Consider the following 20015-nt stretch of genomic DNA (forward strand, 5'->3'; position numbering starts at 1 on the left):
ATTGAAACTAATTAATGAAATAACCATGGTAAAAACTCCTCAGATATGAAGAATGGAACATAAATCTGCAGTTGCCCGGCAGAGTACATTCCTCTTGGAAAAACAATTGCTCTTTGTTCACTATGGTGGAACAAAGTAATTGCAGACGCATGAGGAAATTCTTGTAGCCCATGATACTCCTCGATAATGCCTTCCATTATTGTTGGTCTTTATTTTTCATTATCTTATAACACTTTGGCCTTTAGTTGGGGTCTGTCCGGGTATGGCTGGTACCACAGACACAGAAGACAATGAAGTGCCCTGCCCCAAAGAGCTTTTGGTCAGAGATCCCCAGTGCCCAACGGTTTACATGGCACTGGAAGGCCATGTACCATTGCCCTGATTTCACACACATGCTCAAATTTCCCCTTTTCCCCTGTTTCACATGAAGCAGAACAAGGCTGCTTATCTCTGACTCCCCCCTCAGTGGGGCCTTGCTGTGTTTGCTTGGTGTCACACCAGTGTAGGGCAGGTCAGTGCTGCTCTTGGAGCTGTGGATCTGCTCATGTGATTGTGTATCAGAAACACTGCACAAGTGGACTGAGGCCTTCCAGGACTCTTTCCTCAGGTCATCCTGCTCCATGCTGCTAACCCCAAACGTGCAGTTGCATACAATGATCTTTGTAGGTGAGAAATAAATGTGCTCTTTGCTCTGGCAAGCTCCCTCTGTGAGTAGTAGGCACTAACTTGCCAGTTTACTAAGAGCTGATCTCCACCAACCATGTCCAACAATCCAAGGTACTAAACTGAATGTGGTTTGCAGGTAGGTCTGTGTGGATGCTTGTTTTGTCAGCTTCATGGTCTGTTTCGTTTGTATGTCACTTTCATTTGTAAAAGGTGTCAGAGAGACCTGGAATCTCTAGGGACAGGAAAAACCAGGTATTTTGCCTGGTTCTACTTTAGGCCACTTGCAGAAGTAAAGAGCATTTCCATTGGTATCCCAGCCAAATGTCACTCCTCTAAGGCAGGTGCTGGCTTCTTCCAGGAGTCCTCATGGGAAAACCTTCCCCCTTTCTGAGAGACCCCTCTCCTGCTAGGAAACACAAGGAGAGGAGAGGAGAGGAGAGGAGAGGAGAGGAGAGGAGAGGAGAGGAGAGGAGAGGAGAGGAGAGGAGAGGAGAGGAGAGGAGAGGAGAGGAGAGGAGAGGAGAGGAGAGGAGGCTGCCTGACTAAAGAATGCCTTTAAAGGTCAAATAACCTTTTCAGTTTCTGTGCTATAATAGATTTTAAGACAAAGAAACATACAAACAGTGGATGAAAGTATATCAGGATAAGGGGGCATGTGAATTCAGATAGTGCAAAGTCTGTGATTTCTGTACAACCTGTGGAGACCCTTGAGAGCAGAGACCTGAGCAGGCTGGGCATGCACAGCCTGGCCAGAGCAGACAGAAAATACAGTGGGTGCTGCAAGGGCAGCCCTGAGAGGCAGAGCAGGATGCAGCACAGGCACAGCAGCAGGGTGCTAGTGCTGATAACAGACACCTCTGATGGCAGTGGGACTGGCACCAGCTCAGACACTGCATAAAATCAGTGGCACCAAGTGTTGGCTTCACTCATGCTGCCCCATACCTCTGGTGGGCTTTGTGCCATTCTGGTTTAGGTTGGCTGTAGTGATCATTGCTTCTATGATGTTTTTGGATTTGTAGAGTTATGATGTCAGGGAATTGCAGAGCTCCCCTGTAGAAAGCAGAGGAGAATGAAAAACCACAGAATTCCAAGATGGAAGGAGCAGAAATAAATTCAGTGCAGTAGAGGTCCATTTTCTGAAGACATTAAACAGCTTTAAGACTACACTAGTAAATGAACACACCCTTTTTATCACTGAGGCAACCAAAGTGGGGAGAGTGGAAACAGGCTGTTATAGGTAAAGCCAAATGAGATGTTGCCTAGTAACTCTCAGCAGGGAAGCATTTAAACCCAGCCAGTTTAGTGAAGCTGATGTTCTGAGTCAGAGATTATTTTCCCTGGAAAAAATTCTGAAGGAAGGAAAGCTCAATTTAACATACATAGGATTTATTTTGCTTTTAGGGCAAACCATAATGACAATGCTTGGGAGACTGCAGAAGTATTTACAAACTTGTACAAGGAAGAACAGACAAGGCATCAAAAGCAACGCTTTACCAAGCCTGGTTTTTTAATGTTGATTTATTTCCCCCAAATACAGTAAATTCCATATTGATTTTTATTTTTGAATTCTGAAATACCTAAGTGATAACAGAAGTCTGCAAATATTCCACATATCAATACATTATTATAATTTAATTGCTGTAAGAGAAGTTTCTGGAGCAAACCCCCTTTCAACTCTGCTATTGGATACAGAATCAAAATAATTGATTTAAAAGAAGAAAGACTTCATATCTCCACTGGTTCCATCACCTGAAACATTTTTAATTAGGTCCTCCTTCAGGACTTTGCTTTTATGGGTTCACTGAAAAGTCACTTGGCTCAGCTAAGGGTCTCTCACATCAGGGGAAAAAAACCCTCAGACCTTATTTGAAGATTCACGTTATTTTTGCTTCCCTTGAGAAGGATATGATGATTTTATAGAAGTATAAGTTTACCATGGTCAGCCATGTCCATCTGTGCGCTCCTGAGTGCCACAACTACTGCCCAGAACAGGCAGTCAGGTTCAGGAGAGCACCTCATTTCACAGCCTCAATACAAATAATGACGATAGCTGCAAATGTGAACTATTGCATAGATTTTTTTTTAATTAAAAATACAATAAGCAGATCAACACACCACACTAACCATGAAAAGACAGACTGCCAAAGAGTTAAAACAAAAATATGTATTTTATCAACAATGATAACAACTGGGAAACAAAGCTACTACAGCATAAATACTAAAATTTGAGTTATATATTAAAAGCATGAGAGTTTTCCACAAGCATGGTGTAGGAGCAGAGAAAGAATGTTCTGGGAGCCAGAGAGAGCCACTTGTCACTGACCAGAGCCTGGTTTGAAGTTTAATGAAATACTGTTGATACAGAACCTCTGCCCAGAAGGTGTGGGTCCATCATCAAACACATGGCCTAGATGGGCATCACACTGCAACAGAAATCATTACCATTTTATTATTGTATTGCTGCAAAATGACAGAGTCATTTAGGTTGGGAAAGACCTCTCATTCACAGAGCCCATCTTTGACTGATCACCACCATGGCACTCATTGCCATGTCCAGTGGTTTCTTGAACACCTCCAGGCATGGTGACTCCACCACGTCCCTCAGCAGTCCATTCCAATGCTTAACAACCCTTCTCATGAAGAAATTCCCGCTGATGTCCAACCTGAAGCGCCCTGGTACAGCCTGAGGCCATGTCCTCTTGTCCTGTCTCCACTGCCTGGGAGAAGAGCCCAACCCTCACCTGGCTGCACCCTCCTTCCAGGCAGTTGCAGAGAGTGACAAGGTCACCCCTGAGCCTCCTTTTCTCCAGGCTAATCATCCCCAGCTCCCTCAGCTTCTCCTCATCAAAGTTGTGCTCCAGACCCTTCCCCAGCTCCATTGCCCTTCCCTGGCCTCTCCCCAGCACCCCAATGTCCTTCCTGAACTGAGGGACCCAAAGCTGGACACAGAACTCAAGGTGTGGCCTCACTAGCACCATTTACAGGGGGATGATCTCTGCCCTGGCCCTGCTGCCACTCCATTGCTGAGCCAGGCCAGGATGCCATTGGCCTCTTGGCCACCTGGGCACTCTGTGCCTCATGTTCAGCTGCTGTTGAGCAGCATCCCCAGCACCTTTCCCTCCAGGCATCTTGGCAGCCACTCTGCCCAGGCTGGAGCTGCAGGGCTTGTTGTGAGGCAGGGGCAGGAGCAGGCCCAGGCCCTTGGCCTTGTTGGGCCTCAGAGCTCTGGGCTCTCCCCATCAGCGCAGCCTGTGCAGATCCCCCTGCAGAGCCTTGCTGCCCTCCAGCAGCTCAACACTCCCAGCCAGCTCAGTGTGTCTGCAGGGCCTGAGGGTGCCCTGGATCCCCTCCTGTGGATCATTGATAGAGACACTGAACAGAGCTGTGCCAGCACTGAGCCCTGGGCAGCACTGCTGGTGACCAGAAACCATTGTCATTGCATTATTATCCTTGGAATTATGGACCAACATTATTATTACTGTGCTATCCTGAATTAAGAAACTTCCATGATTAAATCACTGTGGAGTTCTGTGAATGGGAGAGTCCTGGGGAGTGACAAGGAGTCACATCTTGTCAGTGGGCAAATATCTGCCCCCAAACAAGCAGATCCCAGAGGAGACATTCAAAAGGTATTATTGCCAGAAAGTATAGGAAATAAATGAGAGGATCTAAACATCTCAATATGTCATGAGAATTTCAAGTTAATAAATCACTGTAGGTCATTCTCACAGATCAACTGAGGATTCCCCTCTCAAATTACTGACATGAAAATATTAGACACGGTATAGCTATCAGTGACATAATAAAATTGGAATGTCTTCAGCTGGGGTTCTTGAAGGTGCTTGCTGCATATGGCTGCAAATGTGAACACTTGCAAGACAAAGGGCTGTAGCAAATTCTGGTTACATTTGCAGAGGTACATAAGCCTGCTGCAAGCACACTGAAGGACAGCATTAACAATCTTAACAGTTTACAAAAACAGACACACTGAGACATTTAAAGAGCCCAAATTCAAGATGCAATTCATTAAATTCAATTGCATACTTTTATACTTTAACATAAGTAAAAAACAGATTCAGGGTTGGGAAGAAATGGTTAAAGATGGCAGTTGCTTAGAAAAATAACCTGGGTATTACAGCAGGTTGCAAAATAAATATGTGTCTGTGTAATATGGTCTGTGGAAAGGTAAAGGTGCAAGGACAGGAACATAATTTCTAACACACCTGAACAGCCTCTAACCCTGCTGCAGGCTGGGCCCAGCTGCGTCCAACCTTGCACTCTACTACAAGAAGGAAAAGGGTCAATTGGGAAGGATGCAGAACAGAGCAACAGAATGGTGAGCACACTAAAAAGCACTGCATAAAAAGGAACAGCTGAGGGAGCTGGAACTTTCTAGTCTAGAAAAGAGATAACTAAGAGGAGGGAAAACGACTGAGGGAGTCAAAATAGCTAGAAAAAATAGAAGGGTACCTTTTGTGAAACAAGAGAATCCACAGAAAATAGCTGTGGAGATGCAGAGCACAGCTACCACCCTGCAGGACAAATAGCAATGGCTGCAAATGGTTTCAAGGGCTAGTGTCTCAATCTCTGAATATTTTAAGAACATCTACAGCAAATATTTAGTAAGGCTGAAGGAGGAAGAACTGTCCCTGTGATGGGCCAAATGCATGGACCCTATCTCAGTCTCTTCTACCATCTCTTGTCACACCTTGCAGCACACCTTGAGTACATTTTCTCTGTGAGCTCCAGCCTTTGCATACATACACACTTGCTTTCCCCAGTCACATACTTTTCTTCAGCTCAGACTTGGAAAGAATGGCTCCAGTGATACTGTAATTCCCACTGTTGTATTTAGGTAGATTCATTTAGGTAGATTCATAGGCACAAAGAAAACTTATCTGCTAAGTTTTGTGTCTTTGTGTATCATCTCCAAAATAAACATACCTGTTTGCAGACAACTTCAGTTCTTCTTAACCCCAGGGAGTTGTCTGGTCGTCTCACAATATTGGTGTTACTTTCATCTCTGCCACAAGTACCATAAGCCTCAGAAAAAGATGGCCATCCAGTGCCAGAATTGTACTTCTTCTCTGAGCTGTAATGGAAACCAGATCTTCTTGTCAGTTAATAGCAGAGATGTTACAAAAGAGTCTGCTTCTATTAAAGAACATTGGTTTCTTCCCTCATTCCTGTGTTGTACCAATATTGATATTTGGCCCAGTAGAAGTTTTCTCATTGGCATCAAACTGTGCTGGAAGCTCTCTTCCAAAGGGAATTCTCAATCAGCTCACAACAGGAGATTTTGTCTCACTGTTTCTATTTCAATGTCAGGTTGGTATTTATAAAGTTTAGAAAAGGAGTTTTTTCCTGACAACTGTGCTATACTAACGTTGTGCTGTAGTGTTTAGCTGAATTACACCTACAGAGCTGCAGTTTGAAGCCTGGCTCAATCCAGCAGTCCCAGAGAAGAGAGTTTGCAAGAAGAAATGAAGAGTAGACAAAGGCTGGGCTGGCCCACCAGACCAGGCTCGTGCCTGATGATGATGGAGGCTTTGTCTTGCAGTCAGCCATCAAGCTGGCTTGGAAAATCAAACAGAGCCTTGCTCAAACCATCAATCAACCAATGACAAATCCTCACAGCACAAAGATCTACTTTTCCCAAGAGATAATGGCAGCCATAAGAAACAGTACAACAGACTGTCAGCTTGTGGGTGCCCCTGTTAACATCCAGGGTGACCAGCCCTGTTTAGCTGTGTATTAAAACCCAGAGTGTGTTGGCAAATATGATCAAAATACATTTTAGGGATTTGGTACAGAAATGAGATAATCCCTTTTGTTTAAAATTGTGCAAGTTTTGACAGCAATATGAACCTTCTCTCATCAAAGAGGGACCTAGCATGAATTAGAACAAGAAATTAAGATAGGTTCACGTACTTCTCAGATTAGTGGTCTGGAGACTCACCACAACCATTTCCTCACGATTTCTCATGTTTTTTTCCCAGTTTTGCAAACCCAATGCTCTTACTGGCATCTAGTGGTGGATGGAGACATCAGCACCACTAGCAGCTCGATCAAGGGGATTGAAAGGTTAGCAACGACAGAATTTAAAACAAAGTATGTAATGCATCATGTATATTTTGGTGGGTTGTTCACACGGCAAAGAAAAAACTGGAAATCTTAATTGCAGTGCCTTTTAGAAAGACAAGGCAAACAAACTGGACAAAAAGCTTTAAAAATCCAAGCCAAAGAGCAGTGCATGAGTCAGCATTTTTATAATCATCTGTACAGGGCTGTCGTTGAGTAATGCAGCTGTGGAAATAAAAGAGGATTTGCTAGCACAGAATGAGCAAAGGCTAGATTTTGTGTGGGCTGTTGCTTAGTGGTTTACATCAACACACAGATAGCCATGAGAAATGTTCTCCTTCCCTCTCCATAAAGCTGGAGAGAAACAGGGCACAGCACAGGAGCAGCCTGCTCTGAAGCAGATGCAGTTTGCAGACTCAGTGTTTGTGCATCAAGGTCCTCAGGGCTCCAGGCTTGTTTCTTTCCAGCTCAAGCAGGCTCCCTGCTTTCCCTGCCACAAACCCACAGGAACACTGTCCCTACCAGCCACAGAGTCCCCAAGAATGACCTGAGGGACACAAATCCATACATGACTTCTGAGCTTCCCTGGCATACATCTGTTCTGTTTCTTTTTATCAAAACTCTTTTATTTTTTGACACAGGAATCCTTCTGTTTATTCACACACAGATACAAAGATCCTCTTTGAAAACCCACAGAGTCAAGGAAGGTCTTTAACACTGTGTGGGTTTTGCATCTGACCCTGAGTGACTCTGTCCCTTACATGCCACTCACAATACTTGAGTTTATTGTAGATGTTTTCCACTGCTAAAGGAACAATCTTTTGAGCTGTTAAACTAGCTCTCAACAGAAATGGTCTCTGTGTGGTTTTATTAAGAGTAATGTCACTTAGACTCCCTAATAAAAACATTTTAGTACCCAAAAATATTGCTGTTCAAGATCATATTTGTCCTTTGAAGTATTTCACCACTTAAATTATGGATAAATGGACTTTCCCGAAACATATGCATTAGATTAGACCTCAACACACCATTCCTCCAGCACATGTCATTTACTTTGATCCCCGTTTCAGTTGTTCTGGATGGAATCCAGATAATTCTAAAAAGTACTTTTTGCTGTATGAATCTCAGCTGTAGGTTTATGGTTTGATGAAGGTTTGAGATTTCATTAAAGCACCACAATTTGCTATCTGTAAATGCTAGGGGTTTGTTCCGTGTATTTCCAACTCTTTCAAATGTATATTTGGTAGCAGAAGGTACTAAATTATGATTTAAATGTATACACACATGTTTCAAAGAAAGGAAGAAATACTTCATGTTTACCTGCAGTTATTGATCTAATGCATTTGAAAAAACCAAAAATTCACAAGAACATTTTTAATGGACTAGGAAAAAATAAATATGATGAATGAATCTCTTATCCAATACCACTTCTCCCCCTCATTGCTTGTGATCTCCACAGCACAACATCTCCATGGAAAATATATTTTCAGGTGATTTTTCACATTTAATAGTTTCCTTTTTTCCTACAAGATTTTTTTTTCCAGAAAGTTTGGCCTTTTTTGTCTGTGGGGCTTAGCATTATCTTGTGCTGCAAAGGAAAGTGCTTATATTCCCTGGGAGCTGGATAGTGCAAAGGGCAGCCTGGCTGTTTGGTTATATTGCTGTTTTGTTACCAGTTTAACAACAGAAGCAATTCCCTCCAGTGTTTGTCTCTCTTCATGTTGGCCTGTCAATATCAATTGTCTAATATAAAAGGGGCCAAAATTGAAGGAAAACCTGAAGGAATGGAAGGAACTCTTCCATAGCTTAGTACTTCACATTTTCTCTAATTTATCTGAATTTTCCAGAGGTTTTTAGGTTTTATATTTCTCTTCAGAGTATTTTGTGATGCTGAGCTAACACCAGAAATTAATTTATTTAGAAGTATTCATTAGCAAACCTCTATGGAAAATAATACATTTAAGCAAATGCAGGTTTGCATAACAATAGTTTTCTGCACTTAGCCGAAGGAAAACTAATTGTACACAATTTTCATTTAATTGCTTAGTTTGGGTTTATTTTCAATACATTCATTACATTTTCCCCTCCTTTCTTACTATCCAGATCTCTTCATCCTTAGCATCCCATTTGAAGTTCTGATCTGTGATTCATCCTTTAAATCAGCCACATTTCATTCAAATCTCAGTTGGGAATAAATAAGGACTATTTTCTAGACCAAAAATAAGAGAAACTGTCTTTCCTGGTTCAATTACAGAGAACAGAGCACTCTCTGCACATCCTACTCCAAGGCACTCTATTTCCTTTTACTTAGACATTAATGAAGTTGCAAAATACATAGTGTTGTAAAGAGCACAGAGGTTAACTGTGCAATCATTTACAGCCAGGCTTCAAAAAGTAGATGCAACCAAAAAGGCAAGAATAGTGGGATTTAATTTAGGGAACAAGGAGGGGGTGGGGGTGGAGAGAAGCTCTCACTGCAGTGTGAGGGACCAGCAGTGAGAACATCACAACAGCAGACAAAGGCAGACCAAGGTCTCCAGCCCAGCTGCACGAGTGGCAGAAGATGAGTATGGAGGAGCACAAGAACAGAGCAAACACACAGTGATACTCATGCATAAATACGTGGATTTTGTACCAGCTTGTGGCTTAAGGACCTTTTAACCAGAGAATTATTATCATCTAGAAGGAAGTGTGTCAGGAGAAACAGGCAGACTGCAGCCTGAAGCTGTGTGCTGGCCCTGGGCAACCCTCATCAAGGAAAAGGCATACCATGGAACTGTGCCACCACAGGCATCCTGGAACACTTACACACAGCCCTTGGGCACCAAGGGATTGTTCTTCTGACCAACACTTTCCATACCATCCATGAAAAGACATTGCCCTTCCTGCCACAATCAGTACACGTTAAAGATGCTGGGAAATCCAGAGGCTGTTACCTGAAGAGGGGGGCATTGCAGCACACACAGCAGTATATTCCTGATTCTGTGTTATTCAGATAGATCCCACTGAATGGCTTTTCAAATAGGAAGGAAAAAAGAGAAGTTAATAATGTAGGTCTTTAAAAGCTCACCATCTGGAAGAAGCATGTAGGAATCAGATTCAAAACAGGAGAAAAACCATAAAAAGAAGGCTTTGCAGGGGGGCTTTGAAGAACAAACATTAGCAGCCTGAAAAAATGAAGGGGAGGATGCCTTTGGGCTAGTAGTGAAGACTACCCCCTACCCCCACAAACTTTGAGACCAGTCAGGTGCATAAATCATCCAGGTACCAAGGATGGAGTCATGACGTCCAAGAAACTGGTGAGATGTGCAGGATCCCAAAGGCCAGGGCTCTGCTATGGACTGCCACAATTTTAAAGTGGCTTTACAAAGAGATTCTCTTCCTCCCTGCATGGTCTGGTACTGGGATCCCTATTTTACAGATATGGATTTGGGCACAGATCACAGGTACATGCTCCATGTGTGCAGAAGTCCTGTCTCTGGGCTAGGGACAGCCAGCACTCCACCCACAATGCTACATGGCTTCCTTCCCAGGAGGAGAAAACATGGGGACATGTGGGTGGGTGATCTGGCACCTGAGGGAGAAGCTATCCCCTGAAGGGAGCACTATGTTTAAGATTTCCACAGCTAATCTACATATGGTCATAAAAAGGAGGCTACAGGATAAAAATATCTGAGGATCTCCCTGCCCTCTGGACAGGCCTCTACTCCCACCACACAAACAGTTAATCTGGCAGGAAAGTATCCCAGAAAAAAAATCCAATAAAATATGAAAAGAATGCAGAATGTTTTTCATCTGCTAAACAGTCTGGGTCAGAACAAAATCCATCCTGTTCCGTATGTTGAGTCTAACTTTCATCCACAGGAAGGCAGGGGAGGTCCTTGAATAAAGGGAGTGGTGAGAGCTCCCCAGGGCAGGTTTTCTGTGCCCAGCAGGCAGAGGAGGTGGCTCACCCTTGGGCAGCATCAGCATTTTGCTCACCGGTTCTGTTCCTTTTTCTCGTGTCACATAGAATTGCTCCGGAGTCAATTTTTTTTTCCAGTCAGTAGCAGCAGCTGCGTGAGCTTTTTTAGTGAGGGGATCTGTGTCTTCAATTAGATACAGAAAGATCATTTAGTCAGATAGCTTAGATTCCATTGATGCTTTCCATCATCATCTCAGTTCTCCAAAAGTTTCTGTGGGTGCAGACAAAGCACAGAGGGCAGTTCAGGGGCATGGGCAGGGGCACGTGCAGGACTTGGCATCTGCTTTCCATTTGGAGTGCTACATCCAGAGAGCTGCTCCAGCAAACCACTTGGGAATGCTTGTGGAGGAAATGGGCACCTCTGAGCCCAGGTACCATCCACTCTCCCAGCACAGCCCTCTGCCCTGGCTCAGCATAACCCCTGGTCTGCCAGTGCTCCTTCTTTATCCCTGGATAGCACTAAAAGGTTTGGTAAACCTCTTGGAAACCCTTAGAAACCAGAAGTAATGTTCAACTCTGGGCTGTGGAACACTGGCAGCTCCCACAGGCCCCAGTGAAAAGTGGTGCTAAGAAGGACTGGAAGAATGCAGCACCTACAGCCCAAGAGAAATGGGGGCACAGTTAAGTCAGTGACACACAACAGGAGAGCAGAAGTTGCCCATCATGGTGCAAACCTCCAGCAACACGTCCTGTGAGTTTGTACACACCAAGAACACTTGTGGTGGTATGGGATTGGCAAAGAATTAATAGACTGGCTGAAAAACAGGGAGTAAAATAGTTTAATACTCTCCTAAGCAAAAAGTCTGAGGTGGGGAACTGCTTCCCAGCCTGTCCCCCATCAGCAGAGGATCCTTGATAAACAATCAGCTCCTGAGGAACGAAACCTGAATTCATCCCTTGCAAGGTAGAAGTGAGACTGGGGGCAGGGGAAAGGGCAGGGGGAAATTAATTTGAAAATGATAGTTTAACCATAAAACCTAGAGCTTAGCCTGCCAGTTCAAGACAAAAACCTACAGCAGGCTAACGCAGCCCTCCCTAAGCGGCCAGGAGCCGGCGAGCAGGGGCTCCTTTCCCCTCCCCATGCGGTACCTGTGTCTCTGTGCGCAGCGCGGCCGGCGCTCGGCAGCGGGGAGCGCAGGGGGCGGCTCCTGAGCATCCCCCCGAGCATGCTCCCGGGCATCCCTCCGAGCATCCCCCCGGGCATCCCTCCGAGCATCCTCCCGGGCATCCCTCCGAGCATCCTCCAGAGCGGACGGGCCGCCATAGCGGCGGGGCGGCACCGGGAAAGGTTCCGGCCGTGTGTAATCCCTGCGTTCCACCTAAAGAATCAGACCTCATAAAAGCTATGAGTAAAGCACCCGCTTAAATGCCGATGCAGCATTTGCAGGTAAAGGTTTCAATCACTTCTTACCGAGACTAGCTTAAAAACGAACACTCGCTGCAGCCGTAAATGCAACAAAATCCTGTTGAGACATTTGCTTGCAGCTATTCTAGGCTGTTTTTAAGGAGAACAGGTCTGGTACTTGCATGCAAAAGCGCTCTTGCTGTCCTGAATGTGTGTTACAGGCACTGCTCTCAGCGCTGTTGCTCGAGGAATGGCGAAGGAGCTGTGCTGAGGCTTTCCTGCAGTGATTTGCAGTCACAGCTGCCTTGGCTTGGCCTATAAATATACCTGTAATCCGACACGTGTGTTAGCTTGGCAGCCCATCCTTTAAAGGTAGATCTAAACACAAGTTAGTTTTCTAGATTAAGCCTTAATGTCTGCTTCTCTTCCAATAATTTAATTTCTGATTTGGAATTAGTTCATCATTTCAGAAGAATGGGGAAGGAAGTGTTTTGATTACATTGGACAACAAAGCTAATAATGATGCTAATAATAAACAAAGATAATGATAAATTTACTTTAATTTTAATCTAGTTCTTCTAGCCTAATTCTAAAATCAAAGCTAAAAAATAGTCCTGTGTAATCAGTCCTGTATATACACGTTTGTATTGAACCATCCTTATGCCTAAGACAGTGAGTTGCATGGCAGCTGAGGACATCCAACACAGCATCTGCTCAGTAGCACGGCTGCAACCACTGCCTCTGCTGGGATCCACAGAGCACTGCAGCGCGGCACGGATGTCAGCGAGGCTCCCCCGTGCTGCAGGGGGGAGCAGGGCACACGGCTGACTTATGGCTTTGTCCTGTGCAATAACACACGCCGGAGTGAAGGCAGAGTACCTGGATAAAAACCCTGGAGGTGTGATGCCTGAGAGTCCTCAGAACTGTGATTCAGGCTGTTAGAGCAGTGCTGCTGGCAGGGAGGAGAGGGCTTTGCCACCCCACTTTGGTGCTGGCAGAAGGCAGCACCCATGTTATAGGCAGAGGGACAGCATTTTTCCATGTTCAGCCATTTTGGCAAGTGATGATCCTGTGATCTTTCCATATACTTTCTAACTTACCCCTACGGCATATCAGTCATTTAGCCGTGGTTCAGGAGGGAGGTGGAACAGATTAGGGAGCCTTTGGTGAGGAGAGGCCCAGTCTGACACGTCCCCAGTTCTGGCAAGTGGCTTGGGGCTAGAAAGTGGTAGCAGGTGACGGTGTCACTCCCAGCCTCTGTCTCCAGTTCTGTAGAAAATTTCCCTCACATTCCTGGTTTCAATCTCACTCAGATGGTGTTTGCTCCTGAAGAGGACAGGTAATCAATAGAGTTCTCCCTGAATTATCTGAGAAATGAAGGAGGCTGAGAGAAAGTAGTTACTCCTGAAACTTGCGTGTTTTCATGTAATTGACATCGATTTAACTGGTGCTTTTTCTAAAGACAAGATTAAATAAAAAATGAACTGTCAGTGTCTTTCTTGCAGGTCTCTTTTACTGGTACCATCCCAAAATGCAGCAGTTTTGAGGCAGTGGGAACTGAATCAACACAGTTCTGCTGCTGTACCATTTCCCCCAGATTCTGGAGCAGGGAAGTAGGGGTCTGGGGGCAGTGGGAGCAGAAGGAGCACAAGGCATCAGGCTCATCTGCCCAAGCCTCATCATCCTCTCAGTTACTCAGTTCATTACAAGCCACACATTGGTTAAAATGAGGGGGATGGTGGAAGAGGCAGATCCCATTCATCCCAACAGCTGTGATCCATGTTTGAGGTGGTACATGGCAGACCAGGAGAAAATCCTCCATTTTCCCCTCCAACAGAAGCCTGACCTGCAGTCATCCAAACCAGCATGACAGGTCTTCCTCAAGTGGAAAACAACCCCCCAGCTGGAGGTAATTCATTTTTCAGATCTTCAGTGCTGAAAAACCAAATCATTGTCCTGTCATGCCTGTAATGTTGCCTCCCATGGTTACAGCACACACCAAGCCGTGTAGCTAGGCAGACATCCGGCCTGCCTTTCTCCCCATAGACTGTTCTGAAAGCCAATTAAACTGTTACTTAATTTTCCTCCTATTTTTTTCCTCCCTTATGCACAAGAGGAAGCATTTAAAAATCTCCCCTAGCTACATTATGTAAATTTCCAAGTAAATTCTCCCTGAGTTGTAATTCAGCAGCTTTATTGTTAAAATGTCACCTGTGTCCAGCATGTACACAAGCTGCCTCCAGGGCAGGGTCACTAATCCAAAGCACAGTGTCCCATTAGACATGTGTGGATGGGGGGAAGCTCCTCCTGCAGTGTGGCTCAGTGCTGAGGCAGCAGCAGCAGCACATGTGCAGGTGAGAGCAGAAGGGAAGAGGGAAGCAGTCTCAGCCCAGACTATCCTGCTAATATTTATTCAGGCTCCAGCCATTTCCCAGGTCAGGCTCTGCCTGGACTGGTGGCTGTGGGGACAAGCAGAGCATCATGTAATGCCTGTGCTGGCAGATACTGAGCACTCAGCCAGGCAGCAACAAGGTGAAAAAGTGAAAAAAAAAACAAAAAAAAAACCTGTTCAAATTCAAACCTCTGCTTACACAACTTTTGTTAATAAAGCCCCATGGCATTACCATATATGGAAGAAAACGCTTGAAGGAAATTGTGGTGGTTTTATTTTATATGTATTTGTATTCAATCAGTTTTCCTCAGCTCACTTTGTCAGATCTATGTGTGTCCCCTCCTATGGGGTGGTTCCACTGAAACAGGTGGGAGCTCACCAGGCAGCAATTTGTCTTGGACCTGTCATATGTGAATGCTGTGTGCCCAGGAGCCCGGGGAATGAAGAGCAGGGTCTGGCATGAGCCCTTCAGTGGTGGCTTGTATCAGTGGGGGGCTCTGTTACCTCTATGGAAACCCTCAATGCTTTTGTAGGAGATACTGCAGGCACTCCCCATCCTTCCTCAGCAGAGTCTTCTCTCTCCTCTGATAGACTGGATACAGCTCCACAGCCAGCCTCTAGCTGCTCAGGTGTGGTGAAACTAAGAGCTCCTGGTATATGGAAGTACTGTTTCCACATGGAAGCACTATCTAAACATATGCGGTAGTGCTCTGGTGCTGAATTCCAGTGATGGAAAGGGATTTTGGCAACAGTTATTACAAGCAGAAGTGTCAAAGTACCTTGGAAAAGGGTCCTGCTGGTTTCCAGAGACACACAGAGACTGAATGCAGATCTGAACCTCCCTGAAGCTGATCTATGCATTCTGCTTAGATTAATTTATGGAGCAGCCTGATGTGATTCAGGTCAAAGACATCATCAGAAATAATGAAGACACAGCTTCTCACTTTGTTTGCTTTATGGTTTAATATCTCTTTTTGCTAATCATAAGCTATAGGATACCTGATTGTTCTAATGTTTGTTTTTGGAAAGTAATAGGTCATATTTGTGGGCTAGTTTAAGTGGGAGCCTTCTTTTGGAGTATAAGGGTGGAATTTGAAGAGGACATTAGAATAGAATAGAATAGAATAGAATAGAATAGAATAGAATAGAATAGAATAGTTGCAGTTGGAAGAGACCTAGAGGTTTGGTCCACTGTGACAAATGTTTTTGAGTTGGATTAGACCAAATGCCCTCCACAGTCCTGTCCAGTATAAATTATCCTGGGATTCAAAATGCTTTGAGAAATTTCTTGCATAACAAGTGAAGGCATGAATTCAAAGTTAAACGGGAATTTGCAATCACTCCTTGATAGAAAACTCAAGTCTGCAATTGAGCCATTGGTTCAGCTAAAAGTAGACATGCCATCTGGTGTGGAGTATGTGTATCTTCCAGGGCAGCTATTGGGAAGCAACAAATCCAGGATATTTCCCTGCATTACCCTGTGCATGCCCTATATCATACCATCCAGTTCCTTGAGCCATGTAGACAGTAATAATACATTCCACAAATTTGTGTGTGATTTCTTATCCCTTTTATCCCAAGATAGTGAAGAACTGAGTTAGTTCTTCCACACAGTACCCAAAGCCTGAACAGAAAATTGACCGGCAGCAACTGTCGCAGTAGCAACTTTCTGTAGGTTATCCTAATGGATTTATCACCCTGAACTAAGCCCTGACCATCTGTTCTATTCTCTCATTACAAACACAGAAAAAGCTAATTCATGATTGCATCATAAAAAAGTAAAATATAAATGATTTAAGAGTAGGGCATGCTTCACACTCCGATTAGGAAAATGCCTCTTTTCCTAGAGAGACTTCCCTGATAAGAGAGTTTGCCTTTTTCCCAGCAAATGGGAATTGCTGAGGAATGAGGCTCACTAGAACAAGTTTTATTCCCATTCATTCATCTTAGATGTATTTTTAAATTTGGGATTCATGTAAGTGAAGCTATGAATCTTCCTTTCCTTGTCTCTTAGGTGAGCCCCCAAAGATTTATTTTTGTTGGAAAAACTACCATTCTGTTCTCAAGGCATGAGCCAGTTCTCCACTTCATGGAAATGAAGTGCCTGGTGGCAATCTGGCCCAGCACACCCTGCTCCCACTGGAACAGGAGTTGGGGTTTCTTTTCCAGGACCTATTTGAACAACTCTGAACTGAGCAAAAACTCCTCCAGCTTCATGTCATATAAAATTTGGCCAGATCTGCGGGGACAACCTACTTATGTGGGAACCTTAAGTGAGGAACTTTTGAAAAGGCAGAATGTACTGAGTCAGTGCTGCTGTGGTAGAGGTTTTGTCCATACCTGCTATGTAGGAAGAGGGTAGAAAGGATCAGAGCGGGCTCTAGGTTTCAGATGGACCTCTTGTTTCTACACCATACTGCCATTCATCTTGCAAGAACAAATTCTGATAAGCCAGGTATTGCTAGCCCATTTGTTATGGAATTTCTTTAATTTCTGAGTGCCAAGCAAAGATACCTCCCCACCACACCTAATTGTCCAGCAGTGTTTCAGTATCAAAACTGAGCCCTGACCTGACTGAAACCTGTGCTACTCTCTACTACTGAATTTCTGTGGTCAGCAAATACACAGCAAGAGGCAACAACACACTGAGTCAGTGGCAGCCCCTGGATGAGGCACTGGAACAGGTTCCCCTGAGAAGCTGTGGATGTCCCACGCCTAGAAGTTTTCAAGGTCGGGTTGGATGGTGCTTGGGACACCTAGGTCTAGTGGAAGGTGTCCCTGCCCACTGTGGGGGTTGGAATGAGATGATCTTTAGGATCCCAACCCAAACCATTCTGGGATTCTGTGACTCCCATCCCTCCTCTATGCCATGGTAACAAATGCTACAGAGTAACCCCTGTGAAAATAACTCCAGAATTCCAACCAGAGGTTTTGCTCAGAAGCCACCCTGAGCATTGGACCAGTGTGATCCCTGGCACATGGAACCCTGCTTCCTGAGCTCACCCTGCATTTCACATTATTTGTGTTTTAGACCTGTACCACATGCCACACAGCTCTTGCCCTGCGGAACCTGCAGAGAGCTTACTTAGGCCCAACATTAAATTTGGCCCAGTGCTGCAAAGTCCAAGCCCCTGTCAGTTCCAGATGCTGTCTTGTCATTGGGAGTTCCTGGAGAAATTTAGTACCTGAATGGCCCAATATTTGGGCTTATAGTCCCTGGCTTTTCTGGCACATATTTATACCTAGGAGCCAGCCTTTAGTCACTAGGTCTCTCTTTGGTAATGCATCTCCCATTAATAGCAGGTGAATCTCGGATTAAACCCACTTACATTAGAAGTCTGCAGAAGAAACAGTGTAATGAAAAGAAACTGGCACTCACAGCATGTGATTCTTCTGTATGATCTACCATGGATAAACTGTGTTTTAAGAGTGCCCATTTGTCAGAGAATTCCCCAACTTTGGAAATTAGGTATCATTACCAACATCTGTTATATCTTGGGACACTGAGCAGACCTCCAGTCTTTCATAATATGTTCCCTAATGCCAATTAAAACTAATGAGTTGACATTTTGAAAAGCCTTTTGACTCTTTAAAATCTTTTTGACACCTGGCCTTTAAGGAATCTTCTTTCAGACTGTGTCACTAAAAGCACCTTGTTCAGAGAAGCTCATACTAAAAAGGAATTAAAAACATGCTGTGGTGTGGGGGGTTTTGTTCAAATCCTTCTTATAACTAGGAAGAACAGCTGATCTGTAGAAAAAGGTATGCTGATTTTGAATGGGATAGAGTTAATTTATTTCACAGTAGCTGGTATAGGGCTGTGTTTTGGTTTTTTGCTGGAGACATTGTTGATAACATGGGGATGTTTGTTACTGCTGAGCAGCCCTTACACAGCATTAGGGCCTTTCCTGCTCCTTTCTCCACCTGTGAGTGGGCTGGGATTGCACAAGAACCTGTGAGGGACAGAGCCAGGATGCTGACCCCAAGTGACCACAGGCATTATTCCATAGCCCATAGCATCATGCTCCATGTATAAAACAGGGGGGAGAAGGAGGAAGGGGAAGGACATTCAGGGTGGTGTCCTTATGGTGTTGGTGGAGGCCCACTCCCTGTAGGTGTTTAGAAAAGACTGGACATGGTACTTAGAACCATGGTCTGATTGACTTGGTGGTGTCTGGTCAAAGGTTGGACTCAGAGATCTCAGAGGTCTGTTCCAGCCCAATTGGTTCTGTGATTCTGTGATTCTGTTTGTCTTGCTGAGTCACTGTTAACACGTGATGGAGTCCTGCTCTCCTGGGGATGGCTGGGGATGGCTGAATACCTGCCTGGCCATGGGAACTGGTGATGAATTCCTAGGGCTGCTTTGCTTGCAAGTGCAGCTTTTGTTTTACCTATTAAACTGAATTTTCTGATTCTCTCTCCGCAGTTACAGGAGAAGGAGTGCATGAGAGGCTATGTGGGGCTGATGGCCGATGTTAAACCACAACAGGATGAGAAAACACAAGAGATGAGTATCAGACACAGTAAAACAATCTAAGAATGACTCCTGGAAACAGTAAGAGAAAGCAAAAAAGAAATGGAGAACAGCCAGACTGCAAGCTGTGGGAGCAGCAGGCACTGAGGTCTCTGGTTGGGTGGTTAGTTCAACCTTTCTTGCAACAAAAGAATGAAGTGACTTTGGAGTAGTTTCTGCTTCACAAGAACTTGGCACCATGTTTTTACAGCAAACTCCCACAACACTGGCACCACAAAAAGGAAAGATGTTACCCTCTATGGAACCTGGGGGGAGTTTTGTTACTTTTATGCAGCATGGATGAGGGAGTGAAAACCAGCAGTGAACAGTTCTTGCTGAAGAGCTTTTTTTTGTCTCTTATTCTAAAATAAGCAAAGAGATCCCGTGGAGCCCAAGCATTTGGTCTGCTGGAAGACAGGGCCTGCTCTGCTCACTTGCAAGGTAGGACCAGCAGAGGGAAGCTGCTTGTGGACAGCATTTGAGTAGGGGGGCCTAGCCTGGGCAAAAGGTTGCATGACTAACAGGATCTGCTGCCTACTCTGATACAATTGTTCTTCTTATCTTGCTGTATTTCCCTCAACATCCATCCAACTTCAAGTAAGAACTTGCTTCAATTATGCTTTGTACAAGGTTTCCATAAATGGTGTCTCTTAGCATGTCAGTGAAACATCAATGACCTGGAAGAACCAGCTGGTTCAGTAGCATGCAAATAAGCCCACTCTTCATGAAAGAAAAGCTTTTACTAGCTCATTGTATCTCCAATACTCCAATTTCTTCCATGTCCTACAAATAACATTTTTATAGGTCAGAGACACATATGTGTGTATATGTAGGTTAGGGTTAGGGTCATGTCTCTCTCCTGTCTGTCTCTCCACCTGTGTTTCACTCATTCCTGTGCATACTTTACCTGTAGGTAAAGTCTAAATTCTGCCTGGGTGACAGTGGACAAGGAAGGCCAGATAAAGTTATTCCACTATTTCTGCTATCTTTCAGTGTCAGAGACAGTGTTTGTATAATATAAAAATAATAAGCTCATTAAGAGGGCCAAAGTTAG

The 20015-nt window shown here is 44.5% G+C and overlaps 1 protein-coding gene across 1 annotated transcript; it reads right to left on the reverse strand.

The window, feature by feature from the left end:
• Window positions 1–2031: 2031 nt before the first annotated feature.
• MSRB2 (methionine sulfoxide reductase B2) lies at window positions 2032–12332 on the reverse strand. Its single transcript, XM_054274197.1, has 6 exons — window positions 12123–12332; window positions 11801–12030; window positions 10729–10835; window positions 9684–9760; window positions 5611–5758; window positions 2032–3089 (listed from the first exon to the last, which is right to left on the reverse strand). Exons 2-6 carry the CDS (start codon window positions 11973–11975, stop codon window positions 2982–2984), a joined length of 615 nt encoding a protein of 204 aa, XP_054130172.1. The 5' UTR covers window positions 11976–12030; window positions 12123–12332; the 3' UTR covers window positions 2032–2981.
• Window positions 12333–20015: the final 7683 nt, after the last annotated feature.

This window comes from Melozone crissalis, unplaced genomic scaffold (assembly GCF_028551555.1).
Source record: "Melozone crissalis strain CALT ecotype California unplaced genomic scaffold, PUWL_Pcris_2 ptg000016l_1, whole genome shotgun sequence".
Classification (NCBI taxonomy): Eukaryota; Metazoa; Chordata; class Aves; order Passeriformes; family Passerellidae; genus Melozone; species Melozone crissalis.

Excerpts from the sequence above, each read along its gene's own strand:
- MSRB2 (XM_054274197.1), bottom strand. The coding sequence starts at position 11,975 with ATGGCGGCCCGTCCGCTCTGGAGGATGCTCGGAGGGATGCCCGGGAGG. Across the intron at positions 10,836-11,800 it reads CGCTGCGCACAGAGACACAG|ACACAGATCCCCTCACTAAA; the intron begins GTACCGCATGGG and ends ATCTAATTGAAG. Across the intron at positions 3,090-5,610 it reads CTGAAGTTGTCTGCAAACAG|TGTGATGCCCATCTAGGCCA; the intron begins GTATGTTTATTT and ends TTTCTGTTGCAG.